At 40.7% G+C, this 20,677-nt stretch overlaps 1 protein-coding gene across 2 annotated transcripts in view; it reads right to left on the bottom strand.

Annotated features, from left to right (window-relative positions):
• OMA1 (OMA1 zinc metallopeptidase) overlaps positions 1–20,677 on the bottom strand; it is a 35,950-nt gene that overhangs the window by 979 nt on the left and 14,294 nt on the right. For both annotated transcript variants that reach the window (XM_053392273.1, XM_053392272.1), the window contains 2 exons: positions 15,727–15,801; positions 12,967–13,116 (listed from right to left, as the gene is read on the bottom strand). In XM_053392273.1, coding sequence (XP_053248248.1) covers positions 12,967–13,116; positions 15,727–15,801 — 225 coding nt within the window. The remainder of the gene's footprint in view (positions 1–12,966; positions 13,117–15,726; positions 15,802–20,677) is intronic.

Here is a 20,677-nt window from a genome sequence, read left to right as displayed (position 1 = left end):
AAGAAAGAAAGTTACCACGTGGGAGAACGAACTCCAGTTTTTTAAAATGGAAATGACCAGCTTCTTCCCAGGATTGCTACAATGCAAAGACTAATGAAATATAGAGCAATTTAATGAGTGGTCAGGGTTTGTGCACTTGGGAGTTCACTGGATCCTTTTGGCTGCATAAAGTTTAATACTGGTTGCTTAAACATACTGCCTCAGTCTGATTTTGAAGACTGCCTCCCTTCCTGCCCAGGCTACCTTCCAATTCAGCAGGACTCCCAACCCTTAGGGGAGACCTTGTGGAGAGCTAGGGATGGCGGGGTGGGGAGGAAGAAGGGGCAGGGAAGTCAGCTTTCTTTGGCTCCCTACTGCCCCATTTTCTCTGGATCCAATTCACTGTGTCCACTGAAACAGAGGCCTCCGAGGGAAACAATGTCATTAATATGTAATCACATCGTGGACCAAAAAATACTTCTCTGACCCAGAAGAATACTGGTTTGATGCCAGTGTTAAATTACAAAACTTTATTTGAATAGCTTTAATAATTTATAAACAGCTAATTAAAATACAGGCATACATATATAGCAGACGACTCTATAGCGGTGGTTTTTAACATTTTTTGGAGGCGGTCACAGACCCCCTTTGAGAATCTGATGAAAGCTGATGGAACCCCTTCCCAGGAAAATGCATCCATGCACGAACACAAATTTGCATGCATTTATTTTATTGCATTGGGGAAATCATTTTTTGTGCCCAGTCCTCCCACCCCATCCATGGAACCCCTGGGGGGCATGGACCACAGCAGGTTTGTTGAATTTCCCATGGGGTTGGAAGGATGGGAAAAGTCCACCCTCCACCCACAGCTCTTTCTTCACCCTCTGTCCTCTCCTTGTCCTCCAGCTGAGTTCAAGCAATTCCTTTTGTGGCTGCGCATGAAAGCATGCTGAATGTTTTAAGAGTAAAAAAAGAGAGAAATGCTTCCAATAAGTTGGTTCCTTAAAAGTCAAGCTGGTCATGAAATTCTTATCACGATATCCCATCTTGTTCTAAATGGCACTGACATGATGGGCAAACTGGAATTGTCCAGACTGGCATGCTGTTGGCACAGTGTATCTGTGCAGAGTTAAAAATAAGGATCTGAATGTTTCATCATCTGCTCAAGCATCAAACCGTATTTGCATCACTGCAACATTACTCAAAGTTGATTCAGCTATGGTGCTGCAAAAGTGGCTTAAATACATGCTGTGCAATCAAGCTTTTTTTAAAAAATATAAACCCATTCAAAACATTTCTTACCCAACTTCACTGCACAGCGACTTCAGAAGGGTTACTTACTAAAAGAGTTTCAAATTCACGATGACTTCCGGGTTAGCGCCATCGCCTAATGGCGGATTCCCTCCGAGCTCCGGAGGGAATCGGCTCAGCAGGGGTCGGGTCCTGCCTCGGCGGCGACGCGGGGACCCTCAGAAACCACAGGCGTTGAAGCCTGTGGACCTGGTGACTCGGCGGGCACCATTTGCGCCCCCCCGACCAGCGAAGGAGCCTTTTTAAAGGCTCTGGAACGGGGGACAGAGAGCGGTGCGGTGCTGTGAGTCGACTGCTTCCCCTGCTGAGTGAAGCCGCATGCCATGGACGGAGAGCGCTGACTTCTTTCTCTGAACATTTGGATTAAAAATAACAACCCGTGAGTAATACGGAAATTGGACTTAAAAGGGAAATTTTTGGGGGGGGAATTAGGCATGACCGGGTAAGGTGTAAAGAGGAAGTCCGCCTACCCGCCTTGTAAACATCGTAAAGCAAGGATTTTATAACTAAGGTTGTGAGAATACCTTTCTTTTTTGTGGATAAAAGCAATTAACTCCACGTTTTGGCAATTTAAGTGATTGTGCTGGAGGATAAGAGCTAACATTGAGAACGGAATTCACCCCTCCCCCAAGACCCGGGAGCGATCGGTGAGAGAGCCTGCGGAAGAGACATAAAGACTTTGACAGCTGTCAAACTAGCTGTCAAAGTTGGGGAAAAAGGCAGGCTGACTGCAGATGGACTGAAGGACTTTTGTTGGGGTTCGAAACCGGGAAAGGGGGTGGTGGGGCTTTGGGAATCCAAAGGGTGTATAACTATATTCTGTTTCATTTAATTTGGTTTTGCCACTAACATAAAAATGGGGATTTCGGGGAAGGGAATTGGGGCCGACCTTAGAAAAAGACTTTTAAGAATAAGTATTGACGTATAAAGATTGAGGTTTATAAGTTAAAATTGGTTAACTAAAATGATGGGGCCGACCTTAGAAAAAGATTTTTAAGAATAGGTATTGATGTATAAAGATTGAGGTTTATAAGTTAAAATTGGTTAACTAAAATGAATTAGAGAAAATAAGGTAAAGTTTGGGGACAAGAACTTGCTGAGCTAAAAATTGGAACTGGAATACAAGAAGGGGAGGTGTGGGGAAGTCAAGGAAATTGGTCATTGACAGTAAGAAATGTAAATTTTATGTGTTTTTAATTGTTTTTTTATGTTTTTTCTTTATTTTTTGAAAATTCCAATAAATATTTTTTTAAAAAAAAACAAATTCACAACACAGTTATTAAAAGCCAGGCAGGTAAGTCACAACCAGTCAACCAAAAATCATTCATATCGGTGCCAGATATTACTGAAAGCCAGGACACATAACCAAGTCTTTAGGTGGTGGCTATTTTTTATTTTTTAAAAAAAATTGTTAAATTTCTTACTGCCCTTCATCCAAGGATCACATTTTACAATATAAAAACACAAAATACTTAACATAGCAACAAACCAAAACAATAAAAAAAACCTACACACAGTTTAAAAGGCAATAGATTGGAATGTTTTTGCCTATCACCTATATGTAATATATGTAATGAAGGCACCAGGTGAGCCTCCCTGGGGAAGAGCATTCCACAAGCGGGGAGCCACTGCAGAAAAGGATAGGTGCCAGCCATATTACAGAGCAGTGAGAGTTGCAAAAGTGGAGCGCCTTTATCAAGCAAATGCCATAAAGACCCACTCGCCCCACCTTCACAATAGATTCATGGTCAAGCTTAGGTAGCTTCTGCTGGCATTTTGCAGAAACCCTCACTGTAGTTTAGACATCACCTGTTTACACAAACCAATCATGCTCTCAATGCCACAGCCTACCCCTCATGTAATACACATCACTGGAACACAAAGAGACCATCTCCTGTTGCCATAGTTAAGTACACAGATAATTCTGGCTGGCGTGAGGAAGCAATTTTTATTTTAAGTTTAAATTTTAGAATCATTTTGTGCCTGTGTGACTTCCCCTAGATACAGAGGAATAAAAAGCTTCCCTCACACAGCTGGCTATTGAAGCCATATTTCTTCTCACAAAAAAATGCCTTTTTTTTAGTATGTAAATAAATGCTATTTTCTAAAACTAGCCAAGAAACAAACACCAGCTTTTGAAAACAAGTTCCAGCCAAACAACTTTTAATTTATTTATTTGCACAATCCAAAGGTGGAAAAAGAATAGTTGACTCATCACCAAAACCACCCTGAGCTGAGGGTCTCACATACCCCTCTGACATCGTATATTTATTTTTACTATGCTCCCATCTCCTCCCTCCCCTGCTGCGAGTACGTTTTTCTTCTAAAAAATGTAACTTTGTTTTCCAGATGGCCCTCCGAATATCGCCCATAGAAATTCACAAGATGTATATCAAGCCGTTTCCACTTCAGCAACCAATCAATTCCTTAACAGATATTCGCAATGGCAGAGTTTCCTCTTGTTCTTCTTGCTGAACAGAAGCCACTGCAAGACTGCATTAATGTCAAACAGCATTATTCAAGCCAAGTAGAAATCTAAAGATTTAGGTTGTATCTTGAAAAGGGCAATGTAATCCGCTTTTAAACTAATTTAGCATTTTTAAATCTCTACGCTTCTCCCCCTCCTCTCTCTTTTAACTATATAGTGTCTAGCTCCCCTTTCTCTGCTTTAACTTATCTAAAACACTGGTGCATGTGAAGGAAAACCATCAAGAGCCACAAGACGGTTCAGAGAAAACATTCGTACCCCGTGGAGGTGGATTCACCTCCTTTCGCTTTCTTATTCCACATCAAGCAGTTAGAGGGGGCGAAAGGTGGCTGATTAAACACCCGCCACACTGATTCATACTCCATTAAATACAAGATGAAGACTACAGGCACGGCTGAGGGAGGGGTGAGCTCAGCACGGCCCCTCCTGCAGCCACACTCCAGACAGAGTGATATTTGCAGCAATTTCCAACCGCTATAGGAAAAGTTAAGTCTCATTAAGGGAGTGCCCTTCCTTGGCTACTGATGTTTTGCTTAAGGCCAGCAGTGTGCTGGCATTATGGCAACATATGCTGCTGCTCTGCAACTGGTGGGGTCATGACCTGCTAATAGGTGGCAGCGTGACCTAAGGTGTGCCGCAACAGCAGAGATCCCCTCATATGAATATATGGCAGAAATAACAATAGCAATTCAATCCCATGCATGTTTACTTGGTTCTATTTAGTTCAATGGGGGTTACTCACTAAGTGTAGCCTAAGGCCATACCCTGGGGGGAAATGTGCTTTAGATAGCGTGAAAACACATTAATTTATTGTATGTTTAAGTATACTAAAGTAGTGACCTATAAGTCAATATTTTTCGATTTAATTCTTTAGCCACGGGAGCGCATGGCAGAAGTTTCTTTATGTAGCTTGTTCCTATTATGTGATGGTGAACTTCTCTTTCTCACTCATGTAAAATATCCGCATCTTTCCCCCTGAGGCAAAGACTGGATATTATTTAGAAAACACAGCCAAATGACTTGTGCACGGCAATATACTTAGAATGCACCACGGAAGATCATCTGGGTGTTTGCTCTATCATGTCTCATTCATAGCAAGAAAGCACTTGAGGGAAGGAAACCCACAGAACTCATGGGGAAAGTGTGAATTCTGTCCTCAAAGTAATCTACTTTATCAGATTTTTTTAAACAAAAACAAGAAAATACTATGGAAAGGCAAGCTGCTTTAAAATTATGCAGCTTTGAGAGGGTTTGCCAGGTAATTTAGAACAAGAATGCTTTCAAAGTAGAAATAAAAGTGGCCACATTCTCTTCTAACAGGTTTCCTGAGAAAATACATATTCTCACAAATGCAATCTTTAGTTGACAGCCTGTTCGTTACTGTACAGCAGGTACACATCGTATAATCCAAGAAAAGGGGTGTTTTTTCCTTCCAATTCTGAAAATGTTAGGTTTTCTAGCCCCGTGCAGTTTCAAGGCCAATTCAATTATACCAGCTAGTAAAATATTTACCTTTGAGTTTGTCTGTGTCACAAGCAACGTGAAATCTGGACTGAGAATGAGTGATGTTTGTACAGAGCAAGCAGCTTCTCCATAAATTATCTAAAACCTGGAGCATACTTTATAGCCAATACTTGTGCTTCAGAACATTGGACAATTATACTGTGTTGTTTTGTTTTAAGATTACCTTTATGTCCTACTCCTGTCAAACAGGGACAGTCTATTTACACCACTGGCTCCTAAATAAAGAAGTGCCTTTGAGTTTAACATACAGGCTTTTTAACAGGCAGATAGCATTTGGGGGGTGTGATTATTTTAGGGATCACACCAATACAGAGGGGGTATTTAACACTTCCCTCCCCTTTTGTGGTCTTGAGGAAAGTCTCTCCTCTAAAGGTACAATCTGCATTTCTTTTATTTTCCATGTTGTCCAAAATTATTCACACGTTTCCTACTGAGAAATCTGACTTGCAGCGTATTCAGGCCTGTTTCTAAACAAGTCATCTTCAAACAAGGGGGTGTGAAGCTGCCTTAACTGATAGCTCTTTATTTAAATCTAAAATCCCTAGTTTGCACATAATGCTAAACTGAGAGTCGTTTTAAATTCTAAAGTTTTAAATGACACAGGCAATATCATTAAGGCACGTATCAATTCAGCCAAGGAGGAGCTATGACCCTTTCATCCCAACCAAGTGCTCCTGGAACCAGACCCCAACGTCCTACTCAAGGTTAACACCAGTTTCCACAGAGATCAAGACACAGTCCTGCCCAACGTCTGCGTGGTCAGGGCCCAGAGCCAAAGCTAAGACCTCACACTTGCAGATCCCTGCCCACTCAGTTGGGGGGGGTGGCAACCACAGCTGCATTCCACAAGAGCGCCCCCCTGGAAAAAATCTACAGGGCAGCCACTTGAGCTCCTATCTCCACATCCAAGGGGGATACGTAGGCCTCAGCAGCGATGGCCTTTAGCAAGTGGGTGGGCGCTCCATAAAGTTATCCTTGCTACCCTAGGATGGAATGACCACTGCTTTGGAACAAGCCCTGACTGTATGCTCTAACCATTACGCTAAATGCCAGATAAGCTGCTGAGCAGGATTTTGTCACATTTGGGGAATACCTATGGGAGAGGTTTGGAAAACCAGATTGCCCACCTGGGGCTGCTGTCGCTGGGAGCCCTTGCATGAAAGCAGCCAGACAAAAGGCCTGCTAGGAAAAGCTGCTCCAGTTGAATTTCTGCCTGTATTGGCATGTTCAAGGAGGCATGCCAGAAAAAAGAGAGTCAATCCTCGAAGGGCACAATTCAAAGCAGAGCAAGTGGTCCCTGGTCACAAGATAGAGAGGCCTCAGCTGTGTTTCCACTGGCAAAATTATTTTATCAACATGTAACTTGGAAACATGATCAGGCTATACTGCTTGACCAAGCACACAGTATTCCTTGTGTTGCAGAGGATTTAAGGGGAAAGATATGACTGGGCTGAGGCTGTGTGTGTCTTTATCCCTGCCTCTGTAACAAAACCCTAATATGGTTCAGCACAGCGCCTTCATGACCTTTAATCTGGATGGGCATGCAAAGGGACACAGCAATGTGATTTGCCTGAAATGCCTAGAACTAGCCTGAGACAAGGGTTAGCAAATACCAGGTAGAGCAGCATTTTTGTTAGGGACCAGGCAACGATTTCTTTCCCACTGGTAAGTCCCCAAACACATGCATACACAATCTGAGCTTCTAAGCAGAAAGAGCTGTGGCATTTGAGAGAACTTCTAAAATGACAGATGCAAGTCCTACCATGTAAATCATGCCTATGGAAAGTTCAACTGTCTAGTATCTCGTGGCAGCAGCCCCACAGAATCAGTATATTGTGTTCTGTGACATATTCTTATGACCCCCAATGCAGATGCCACTATTGCATTAATTATGGATGTAGGGGGAAAGTCACTGCAACTACTTAGGGATTTGGTAGCCAGGAAGTACAATTACCTTTTAAAAGGCCGGCATGTGAATGAAACCCAAGGGACAGCTTTTCCCAGGCAGCGACAAAGCGCGACATAGCCATATTCAATGAGATGTAAATGCCACTTTTTGCTTTTGAAAATCTTTCCCCAAACACTGAACACTTAGTTTAGAATGGAATTCACAAAGTGACATCAAATGAAAGAGAACAGTAAATAAAAATATGCTTTGTTTGTGTTTTTAAGCTCACAACAGAGTATTTCCTAGGCTTCAGTATCAACTATAGCTGCTTTCAACATTCCACTCATCATAATTTAAGTAGCTATAATCCACAGTTTGGAAAATCTTCATCTTACCACTGAGAGATACAAAACTGAAATATATCTCTGCTATTCCCTCTATCTCTCTCATGTACACACGTGTAGCAGCACAGACAGTTATGCATGCATTCCTCTGGATTTTCAATTAATTTCTTTTTAAATGGCACATTTTGCATTATCAACTCTAAGGAGGAAACGGTCATGCACCCAACACACATATGTTTCCTTGAAAGCTGCCGTGAAGTTATGTGATATATGCTATTAATATACTATTAATTTGAAATTAATACAATGAGCATTCAATGAACGTCTTCATAGGAACCCCTCCCTAATGCCATTAATGTCAGCTGCTTAACCGGGGGGCTTTTTACTCATGGGTCCGACAGCAACCTAAAGTCATCCCAAAAAGAGCATTTAAAATTATTGGTTCTCTGCATTTTCTACCTTTTGACTATCCATGTGTTAAATTTCCCATCTGACTTCCTTCTCATCCTAAATCTCTGAAACCTAACCTTACATTTTAAAATATCTCCCCAACCACCCTGAAAACCAATGTTCCTCCCTTCCCATGCCCAATTTAAAACCCCTTTCCACTTCCTGCTGCACAGCTCAAGGTAAGCCAGGAATGGCTTTTCTTTACATAAATGTGTCAGTGCTTTGAAAACAGTCAGCCTTGCAGGAAGAATGGATCACACAGCTTTTCAATAAGAGTCAGCACTTGCTTTTAATCCTGGAAGGCTCCAATACCACAGGCTTGAAAACAGCTGGGATTTCCCCCTCTCATATATGGGGGGTTGGGGGAGAGAAATACTTTAGGTCATCTCTAGGAAATTCTGTATTTCCTCTTCTCACGCTATATAGTTCGATCAGTAGATTTGTAGAAAGAAGGCACGGTACTTAAGATGATGAAGGTATCACATACCTTGTGGTCGCAAACCAGGGGATGTTTAAGTTAAGTTGCAGCATGGCTGCGTTTGCAAACAAGGGACCACTGTTGGTCATGAAATAATTAAAAACTAGGCACAACAACAAACCATGATCCTTGGTTCAAGTATAAAAGTAAGCAGAGGGCTATGGTCTGCTGCTCCCACTTGCTAGAGAGAAAGAATGAAGCGAAAGCAATTGGCACACTCACAGCAAGCCATTAACCATGGTTTACTGGGATGTGCATATGCAGCAACTGTGGCCCTACTAAATCTCTCTCTCTCTCTCTCTCTCTCTCTCTCTCTCTCTGCTTTCCCCCAGACTCACTCCACCCCCAGAATTAAAAAACTAATCAACAAAAATACAAAACCGCATCAAGAGAGAAAACTTAACAACCACTTAAGAACCAAGAAAAGCTGGCAAAATAAAAAGGTCCTGACTGCCTGCTTAAAAGCCATCAAAGGCAAGACCAGCTGAACTACAAAGAGAGAGTCCCACAACCAGGGTACTGTCACAGAAAAAGCCCTGGTTTCGTGTCATTGACAAGTGTACTCCCTTGGCAACAGAACACAGAGCAGGCCTTTTGGTGACAATCACAACTTCTTCTTCTTATGTGACAAAAGTTGCATACCACTTGATTGTAGCAAAACCTCTAAGCAGTTTACTGTTAAAAACAAATAATTAAAAACTAGGATAGACTTGCCTAAACAAAAATGTTTTAAGCTCATGCTAAAAAATAAGGCATCTGCCTAATATCAATGGCAACTGTTGGGCCAGTTCTTGTGGGAGGTGTTGGTACTTCAGGAAGAGGTGCAGCTTGTGCACCAGCTGAAGCCGGGCAAAGGCATTCCCAGCCACAACAGCCACTTGGATATCGAGGAGCTATGCCAGCTCCTGAACCCACTGGGACTTCGGATGGAGTACAAAGCAATCCATAGCAGGCTGCATTTCTATTCCAGAGTCAGCTTCTCTACTGATCATCTCAACTTCTTCATCGACCGCCTCCTTAGAATCAAATGCCTGACTCAGCCCTTAGCATACTATACCAGACGTGTTATGAACCACCTGAGAACCAGTTTTGGATGAAAGCTAGTATACACACCATCATCGTCATCAAAAATTGCCTAATCATAATTTCTGACATCCTAAAGAGTTTGTAGGAATTGTAAGCTATACTGAGTGGTTTTGCGCAAACACTAAGCCATAGTTTGTTTGGCCTACGTATGGTTTGAACATTCAATCTAGCCCAAAGGCTAATGGGAGTTGCCAACAAAACATGAAGTGAAGCTGTGGTTTGTTGTTGATACAGAACCATGGTTTGTTTTAACTATGGTTTGGCATTATGTCCAAATCCATAAAATTTGCTTAACCATGGTTTGTTCAGCCACCCCACCCCAGACATTCATTAAGCTCGAAAACGAAGCAAGCTCAGGGAGGGGGTGGGGAGTCATGTGTGTTTTCTCATCTGTGAGACAGCTTATGATTTGTGGAACAAAGACTGGTTAAAGCAAATCTATATGTAAACACGCAACATTATGGAATAAAACAAAAACGAAGTATGTCTCCAAATAAAGCAGAGCAACCTTCAGTTTAACTGTCAGCGAACAAAACACACAATATACAAGCCATTTCTAAAGGAGAACAACATGCAAACCACAACTCTCTTCCTAAATCCAAGGACAACAAAAACGGTTAATGAACTTTCCAGATACTGCTAGCTAGGAGAGTGAGCAGAGCGAGAAGATCCTTCATGTCACACTTCTAGTGATCCACTTACTATTCCTGTCACAGAAATATTTGACTGAAGAGGAGACTGGAAGATAACCAATATAAATTATCTTCTTGCCCTCTAAGATTATGTCTGTACTGGCCAATTTGTGTATAAATTTGTTTCATTATATATCACCATTATTTTGCAGACTCTGCATCTAATATGTGTATTTGCAATTTGCACTCTATTTTCAGATTTGGTAGTTGTTCTCATTAAAAAAAAAAAGAAGAAAACACTAAGCATGTCAACTGATGCCTTTCAAAACAGCATATTTAGAAACATATAAAAAGGAGTACATAACTTGCTCTGTATAAATTGGTTTTCATCTCATCCCTAAACAGTAAACCAATTTATGATGAGAAAAGTTGCTATTACAGAACAAACAAGACATAGCATACAAGGTTCAGGAAATGTTTGCTGCAAAAGACTGGGGACCACAGCACTAATAAGTATTATACTGCACCAGAGATTCACTGGTATGGACTCAAGCCAAGAGTACCATGAAATCAGAAACAGAATGTGAAGAGAAAACATTACTCCTAAAATATTAAGGCCCCTCTACTGTTTTTTTTAAAAAACAACCTATAGTTTAATGCAAACAGGTGTTTGCTTTGCTCTTTCCCAACTCCTACTTCATTGACGCTCCTTTAGTACAGCGTCACATTCAGATGAAGATATGACATTTTTCGTAATTTGGGTATATCTAGGTCCTGTAGAACGAGCAAAGAAAATTCTTATGCAGAAAGAAACTAGATTTATTTTCCTACCTGATTCTTTGCATCCCTCAGGTTTGAATACTGAAATTGATTATAGTTGCTTTCTATGAGTCATTACTAATGCTTGTATGTATAACACCTGTGTATGGATAAAGTTTGTTTTACATTTGTTGTTTTAAAGGGGTCACTTTAAGAAGAAAACCTTACAGCTGCAGATTGCTGTCACCTGTAACTAAAATCAATGCTGCGCCAGTCTATATAATGTTACATTGTAACAGTTGTTGTTCACTGCAGAAACCACTATGTTTCTAAGTTCTATTATCTTGATACTTCATATATGGTATGTACTTCTATAGCACAATTGTTTATATAATTTTAATTTGTTAAAGTATGTTGAATTACGACATTATATTCATTTATATTACTTAGAATATGTACAACTGATGAAGCCCAGGAAGGGCGAGTTCCATGACTTTGATATACTACATATCAACATGTACCACTGATGAAGCCCATGAGAGCAAAACAAGGCATTATTCCGGAAATCCTTGTCAACACTGTGGAACTGTAGTAGGCTCCAGTTTGGACTTCATGAACATATGTGGAACAGAAACCAGCAGATATTTGGTCTTTGTGAATGAACTGATTTATTGGGACTTCCATCTATGTTATTGCACTTCATGTGTTGTTTATGTGCAAGATAAACATTTGATATTGTGATAAGAATATATAGAAGAGTATTGTTTATGTGAATGCACAGCCGGTTACGTCTTGTGTGTTTGTCAAATGTATTTCACGTAACGCAAGGTTTGATGTTGTTTTGCAAGTTGTTACATGGCAGTGCAACAGCAGCAGGAATAGAGAAGGAGTGAAGTTTGCACTTTATTAGCTGCATGTGTCATGATGCTCTGCATTAACCAATAAAGGTAAAGGGACCCCTGACCATTAGGTCCAGTCATGGCCAACTGGGGTTGTGGAGCTCATCTTGCTTTACTGGCCAAGGGAGCCGGCGTACAGCTTCCAGGTCATGTGGCCAGCATGACTAAACCGCTTCTGGCGAACCAGAGCAGCACACGGAAACGCCGTTTACCTTCCCGCCGGAGCGGTACCTATTTATCTACTTGCACTTTGACGTGCTTTCGAACTGCTAGGTTGGCAGGAGCAGGGACCGAGCAACGGGAGCTCACCCCGTCGCGGGGATTCGAACCACCGACCTTCTGATCTGCAAGTCCTAGGCTCTGTGATTTAACCCACAGCGCCACCCGCTTCCCTTCTACATTAGCTTCTGTTTAAATATGGTTTAACATTGCATGCAAACCAGTTCTTAGTGCCTGTGAGTTAGGGCCCAAGAGACAAGCGGTTGCACTTGAGCTCAAATCCTATGAAATGGCAGATTTGACAGAAGCTTAGAGGAACAGCTTGTTCATAATCGCCTGGACTAGCGTCCACTGCTAAAAATCCAAAAGCATTGAGATTGAGGCCACATTAAAGCACTCCATTAAGATTACTTACAGATAAACTTGTGCTCCAATACTAGGTAACATTTAGCCTGGACTAAGAGGCCTGTTTTCAAATCTCACCTTTGCCATAGGATTATTGTATGGCATGACTGAAATATGAACAATGACAGGATCATTTGAGGGCAAAGATTACAAAGCAGTTTGCAAATGTATAAATGATACATAGGAAATGGGACCAGGATAAGAGTTGCTGAAGAGAGAGGCACATTTGTTCCTGCGAGAAAGCTGAAGGTCTGAAGCTTGGGGGGACCAAGATAGATTTCAGTAAATCTAAGCAATATACAGCAAGTATTTCGACGGTATCTTTGTCTTAGAAAATTGCCAGCTAAGAAAGCAACTCATAATGACTATTAGATTTGGAGTGTGTGAGTGTCTGAAATCAATCCTATATATACACACTGCCCTTGGCAACTCAAAGAAGGATGGGACAGACATGTGAAAAATGATAATCAGTTTAAACACACCAAAACTCCCAAACCACCTCACCTCTGGAATAAGTCTGTCCAAATGCTCAGCTCGATTCTCATGGGAGGGGTGTGTAGAAAACCATTCTGGCACTCTTGGTTGCCCTGTAAGAGTCTCAGCTAGCTCCATTTTCTGCCAGAATACAGAACTTGCTCTTACATCCATACAAGCCTAGAAAGAAAGAGAAGGTGATATCTCAGAAAGATAATGAACTGCAATCTTAAGAAGCTTGTAAACATCACTGGCCATTTCCTTCACATCAAAAGCAGAGAAAAAGCATAGATAAGTAGGTTTCTCTGTGCTCTGAAACTCTTGGGAGCAACAGGTATAGCCTTAACGAAATAAAATCAAGTTGTTAATTTCTGGGCTGAGCAAAAAAGTGCTTTGCAGGTGAGCTGGTTCAGATACAACTCTAAACTCTAAACTCTAAACAATGACTCAACATGGGTGAAACCTGAGACCATAATAGTCAGAGCTGGCAGCAGAAAAATACATTTTCTAGAAGAGAAATGTAAGTGGCAAAGTATCATAAATGTTATGATATCAATGATCAAGGGAAAACTGTTTTAACTTCCATGGTTAAAGAAGAAAACCATGGGAAAGAGAAAAAAGTAAAATAAATGAGCATTTATATCAAATGGAAGGCTGGAGCTTGCTAATGGCATGCACTGGGTTATAAATTAAAATTAAAATTACGGAACTACTGGGTTCTGTAGCATATGCTAAATGCTAAAGGAAGAGTAAAAGGAAGAACAGCTTAACATTAGCAAACTAACACTGGGAAATTGTTTTTTTAAACAACAACAACTTATACTGATTTTTTATTTTTTAATAAATAAAGGTATTGAAGACTGGAACTCGAGTCATGGGGAAACTGCACAGTGCCTGCAAATGCAAATAGCTCTTGAAATGGAACAGGTGGCATTTCTGCACATATGCCAATGCAAGAGGAGGAGATACCAATTATGCTAATAGAAGCAAAACCATCTGGGTTAAGTTCTTGACCTTTACAGGCAAAGAAGGAGCTGCTGTAGCAAAATGGATGAAATGGAAACAGACTTACAAAGTGCTTGAGACAAATAAACACGCCACGGAAGGAAAGAAGGGAAGAGCTTATTTTTAAATAAATAAATAAATTTGTATTTGGCTTAAAATCCAATACTTCTCTGAATTAATGCACACACACACAGAGAGAGAGAGAGAGAGAGAGAGAGAGAGAGAGAGAGAGAGAGAGGTTGTTTTTAAGAGTTTTGGTTAACAATCAAAGCATTTGTAGCAGCACTGATTCCACAGATCTGGGTCTCTCCAGCAATCAGCACATTTACATGGTCCCAGTATGGCTCACTGTGACGTGTAAACCAGGCTGTCCTCTGTTTCAATTGGTGTTACAAGTTCAAGTTGATAACTGCAACACAGATCTCCACCGCTTTCACTCTTTCTCCCTTTTCAAACAAGTAGTTCTGTATTACAACTACAAAGCGTCTCTTTCTCATAGGCTGAAATGTCTCATCTCAAGTTACATTTCTTTTCAAATATTTTTCTCAGCGACTACATTTTTCCAATAAAGATCTGATTAACCCTTTCCCTTTGCTTTGGCTTAGTACTCAAATAGCTTCCTAGCTGGGATGGTCTGAAACCCACAACTCTCCAGGGCAAATTAGAGGTCTCCATAGCTGCGGACACAGAACTGAGAGATACACACGTACCAGGTTAAAGATGCTCCAGGCATTTGAATAATAAATATTACTGTGTTCTGGGGAGATGTGAGCCCTTATCTGAGGCACCAGCTTCTCCAGGAGATTGAGGAGATGTTGTGCAACATCCTGACATGGTGCATGCAGCCCTCTGAACATTGAGGGCTCCTGGTCCACTCCAAAAACACAAAACACATGGGGGAGGGGAGGAAGTGTCTCAGCCCTCAGAAGCCAGCGCCTATGGCTAATAAAGCAGCTGCACTGTGGTATCTATTATAAGGGAGTAATTTGTTATTTATGTTTTATATTTCATTGAAAAGGGTAGTTTAAACAATTTGTTATATGAAGCTGCCCTTTGTTGCAGAATGGAGGAAAGTGAGGTAAAAAAGCAAACAAGCAAATAAATATGATAAAGGCCGTTTTCCCTCATCCAGACACCCTTTAAGTACATGCTGAAGCATCATTCTCTCCTTTGGGCATGAATTCTTCCTACTTTTCTGTATTCTCAAAGGCCAAATATAAATAATTGTAACAAACCAATAAGCATTGGCAATATTGTCAACCCTAGAAAGAAGCTTGATGGATTTTCACCCAGAGGAATAAAAGTTCTTGTGAACAGCACTGTTCGCAAAAATGCCTGTGAAAATATGTGGTCCACTAACTTTGTTCCTCTCCCAGCAGTCAAGCTAACTAGCTTGTGTGTGTTCTAATAATAAATTCTAATAATAATACTAACACTAGATGGCGGTGGTGGGACAGTTATCCCATTCCTGTACATATGAAATGGTAAGGATTTTTTGCATTTTGATGAGCCTCATACTGAAATCCCAAATTATTATTCATAATATCATTTTTCTTAATCACATTCCAAGCGGTTTACACACAAGACAATCAAAAACATTTAAAAACACAAAACAGCAAATACATTTAAAACAAGACTAAAACCCTAATACAGCAGACGGCAAGGGAAAGACCCATTTATTTAAGGTGTTACAACTATACACAGAAAACCATTTGTGAAAAACACTGTCTACTTAAAATGAAGCAAAGGAACTTTTTCTATTCTGTTGCCAAAAACTATTATTACCTTAGCAGCAAACCAAAGCCCAATTTTGTCAGCCTCCGCTTCCAATGTCCTGCTATATGGCCTGTTGAACAGCAACTAGTAGGGAAAGGAAAGAGAGATCAGAACTTTGTTCTTGCCAGTTTCTGAAACTAAAGTATGCATTTTCCTAACTTACATGCAACAAACAGACAAGTTTCAGCAGAAGCATTCCCCCTCCTACTCTTTCTGCAAAGGGCTTAGAGAAGAGGCTGTAGATGTACATTTTTCCTTGGGAATTTAGGAAGCAGCTACATCAGCAGTTGCATTAGCAGCATAGCTGAGGACCTGCTGCGTTCTAGAGTTTGGTTCCAATAAAAGCCATGCATGCCAGCGGTGCTTCTTCACTTTTTTCTCTCTCTGGTCTACAGTAGACAGAATGATAGCACGTGCTCCAGTGTTTTATAGATTGAAGTAGTGGGTGCAGCTAAGCGGGGAGTATTTGCATGGCCTGGCAAATAATGACAAGAGGCCAGAGCTAGCCACAGGTGAAAGGGGGAAACTAAAATGCATGCAGCCAGATGGGTTTTGATAATAAAAGCAGTGATGTATACTGCAGACACATCAGATACAGATAAAGAAACATTTTTTTAAAAAAAAATATTTATTGAAGTTTAACAATTACAAAGAAAGAAAAACGAACAGTAATAATAATAATAATAATAATAATAAATTACAATACTTCAAAAATGCAGAAAAATACAATGCTAGAAAAGAAAAAAAGAAAACCCAAAAACAATACAGCTAAACAATAACATTTAAAAACAATAACATCCAGTATTTTCATATCTTTATCTTTCATTTACTTATTTCCATGACTTCCTCACACCTCCCTTTTTGTATTCTTAATTCATAATTGTTTCAGCAAGTCCTTTCCCTCTTTTTCAAATTTTATTCCATAGTTTATCTTGACGCAATTTAACCTTAAATTTTACACTTTAACCCATCAACAATCCATTTTAACTTAATTCTTTATAACCTTTCTGCTAAGACCATGTAGGTTCATTCCAGCATCTTTCTAACATTCATGAATTTTACAATACTTTTTAAAATATACTTTAAATTTTTTCCAATCTTCTTCCATCGACTCTTCTCCCTGGTCTCAGATTCTGCCAGTCATTTCCGCCATTTCCATGTAGTCCATCAGTTTCATCTGCCATTCTTCCCTGGTGGGTAGATCTTGCGTCTTCCAATACTTTGCAATAAGTATTCTTGCTGCTGTTGTAGCATACATAAAGAAAATTCTATACTTCTTTGGCACCAATTGGCCGACCATGCCCAGGAGAAAAGCCTCTGATTTCTTCAGGAAGGTATATTTAAATACCTTTTTCATTTCATTATAGATCATCTCCCAGAATGCCTTGATCTTTGGGCATGTCCACCAAAGGTGAAAGAAAGTACCTTCTGTCTCCTTACACTTCCAGCATTTATTATCTGGCAAATGGTAAATTTTTGCAAGCTTGACTGGTGTTATGTACCACCTATAGATCTTTTTCATTAAATTATCTTTTAAGGCATTACATGCCGTAAATTTCATACCAGTGGTCCATAACTGTTCCCAGTCAGCCATCATAATATTATGTCCAACATCTTGTGCCCATTTAATCATAGCTGATTTCACCATTTCATCTTGAGTATTCCATTTCAACAGCAAGTTATACATTCTTGACAAATTCTTAACTTTAGAGTCTAGCAGTTCTGTTTCCAATTTGGATTTTTCCACCTGGAAACCAATTTTTTTGTCCGAATTATATGCCTCCATTATTTGATAGTAATGGAGCCAGTCTCACACTCTATTTTTTAATTTTTCAAAACTCTGCAATTTTAGTCTGTCTCCCTCTTGTTCCAAAATCTCCCAATACTTCGGCCATTTAGTCTCCATATTAAGTTTTTTCTGGGCCTTTGCTTCCATTGGTGACAACCATCTTGGGGTTTTATTTTCTAGCAAATCCTTATATCTTATCCAAACATTAAACAGTGCTTTTCTAACAATGTGGCTTTTAAACGCTTTATGTGCTTTAACCTTATCATACCACAGATATGCATGCCAACCAAATACATTATTGAAACCTTCCAAATCCAACACATCAGTGTTTTCAAGAAGCATCCATTCTCTCAGCCAGCAAAATGCGGCTGATTCATAATAAAGTTTAAAGTCTGGCAGGGCAAATCCACCTCTTTCTTTCGCATCTGTTAATATCTTAAATTTTATATGAGGCTTCTTGCCCTGCCAGACAAATCTAGAGATATCTCTCTGCCACTTCTTGAAACAGTCCATTTTATCCAAAATTTGCAGTGTTTGAAATAAAAACAACATTTTTGGCAATACATTCATTTTTATAACAGCAATTCGGCCTAACAGCGATAACTTCAAATTTGACCATATTTCTAAGTCTTTTTTCACTTCAGACCAACATTTTTCATAATTATCTTTAAATAAATTCACATTCTTAGCAGTCATGTTTACCCCTAAATATTTCACTTTCTTAACCAATATCAATCCTGTCTCCTTCTGAAACTTATCTCTCTCAATCTCAGTTAGACTTTTCTCTAAAACTTTAGTTTTCATCTTATTCAACTTAAAACCTGCTACCTGACCAAATTCTTGTATCAATTCTAATACTCTTTTAGTGCTTGATTCTGGCTCCTGTAAAGTCAATACCAAATCATCTGCAAATGCTTTCAATTTGTACTGTTTGGCTCCCACTTGTATACCTTTTACCAATTGGTCCCTTCTAATCATATTTAACAAAACTTCCAGGACTGATATAAAAAGCAATGGGGAGATTGGGCAACCTTGTCGTATTCCTTTCTCAATCTTAAATTCTTCCGTCACTACATTGTTCACAATTAATTTGGCCTTTTGTTCTGAGTAAATTGCACCTATACAGTTTCCAAAACCTTGACCAACCCCCATCCCCAATAAATTCCTCTTCATAAAACTCCAGGAAATATTGCCAAAGGCTTTCTCCGCGTCCACAAAAATCAAAAATGCCTTAGTATTGATCTTCACTTGTAACTTTTCTAAAATGTTGATTATATTCCTTGTGTTATCAGACAAATGTCTACCCGGGAGAAAACCCGCTTGATCTTTATGGATTTCTTCTACTAACACCTTTTTTAATCTTTTAGCCAAAATGTCTGCAAAAATTTTGTAATCCACATTGAGCAGTGATATGGGGCGGTAGTTCTTAAGCTGCGTCTTTTCAGTCTCTGTTTTCGGTATAAGTGTGATGTACGCTTCCTTCCACGACTCTGGCGCCCTTTTCCCATCCATTATCCTGGATGAATAGAGAGGTCCAGGGCCTGTTGCGGGAAAGGAACAGGGCTTTCAGGTCAGGCGAGGTGCAGCTTTACAGTGTGGCAAGAGCAAACTTGAAGAGGGGTATTCGACAGGCAAAACGGGATTATAGGCTGAGGATTGAGGACAATTTAAGGAGCAACAACACAAGACAGATGTGGCAGGGGATTCAGCACATTACCAACTACAAACCTAACCTTGGTGCTGTCGACGGTGACCCTTTGCTGGCGGAGGAGCTTAACCTCTTCTTTGCTCGCTTCGAGAAGGAGCCACCTGAGACGCCGGTATTACAGCCACCAGCCCATAGGGGCCCCTCATTCACGGTAGAGGAGCATGAGGTGAGAAAGGTATTGAGGATGGTGAATCCGAGGAAGGCGGCTGGACCTGATGGCATCACTGGAAAGGTGTTGAAGGGCTGTGCGGATCAGCTGGCGAGGGTCTTTACTAAGATCTTCAACAAGTCCTTACACCAGTCTATTGTCCCACCCTGCCTGAAGTCGTCAACTATTGTCCCTCTGCCTAAAAAATCCACAATCAGTAGTTTGAACGACTACAGACCAGTTGCACTGACTCCAATCATCATGAAGTGTTTTGAGAAACTGATGCGCCGTCATATTATTTCCTGTCTTCCATCAACTTTTGACAACTACCAGTTTGCATACAGGGCAAATAGATCCACAGAGGACGCTATCACCACCACTCTCCATGCTGCTCTGTCCCATCTGGAGCAGCCGGGGAGTTATGTGAGGCTGCTGTTTGTGGACTTTAGCTCAGCTTTTAACACTATCCTCCCCCATAGACTGGTGTCCAAGCTAGAGGCGATTGGACTTTCCAACTCCACCTGTCTCTGGGTTTTGGATTTTTTGTCAGAACGTTCTCAGAGGGTTAGAGTAGGGTCACATATGTCCACAGCCCTTAGCCTTAACACCGGCTCACCACAGGGTTGTGTGTTGAGTCCCCTGCTCTATGCTCTCTATACGTATGACTGTACAGCCACCTATTCCAGCAACAAAATCATCAAGTTTGCTGATGACACTACGGTGGTAGGGCTCATTTCAGGAGGGGATGAGTCCGCCTATCGGGACGAGGTGGAGCGGCTCTGTGTTTGGTGTGGAGAGAACAATCTGGCTCTTAATACGGCTAAGACCAAGGAATTAGTGGTGGATTACAGGAAAAAAAAGGCGGACATTCAGCCCTTGCATATCAATGGGGAACGGGTGGAGAGGGTGGCGGAATTCAGGTTTTTGGGAGTAACTATCGATCAGGGCATGACTTGGAGCGCAAATACCACTGCTCTGGTGAAGAAGGCCCAGCAGAGAATTTATTTCCTCAGACTTTTAAAGAAGAACAATCTGAGTGAGAGACTGCTGGTGTCCTTCTACCGAGGCTCCATAGAGAGCATTCTTACATACTGTATTTGTGCTTGGTTCTCCAGTTGTACAGCTAGGGAGAGGAAGGTGCTCCAGAAGGTCATAACTACAGCACAAAGGATTATTGGTCAACCTCTCCCATCTTTGGAAGAATTGTACGGTTCCCGTTGTCTTAGGAAAGCAAACAACATCCTGCAGGATTCATCTCACCCGGGATACAGTCTGTTTGCACTACTGCCTTCTGGCAGGAGATATAGAAACATCA

Source organism: Podarcis raffonei, chromosome 6 (assembly GCF_027172205.1).
Source record: "Podarcis raffonei isolate rPodRaf1 chromosome 6, rPodRaf1.pri, whole genome shotgun sequence".
Lineage (NCBI taxonomy): Eukaryota > Metazoa > Chordata > Lepidosauria > Squamata > Lacertidae > Podarcis > Podarcis raffonei.
The sequence above is the reverse complement of the archived record's forward strand: the minus strand, read 5'-3'. Positions and strand labels throughout refer to the sequence as shown.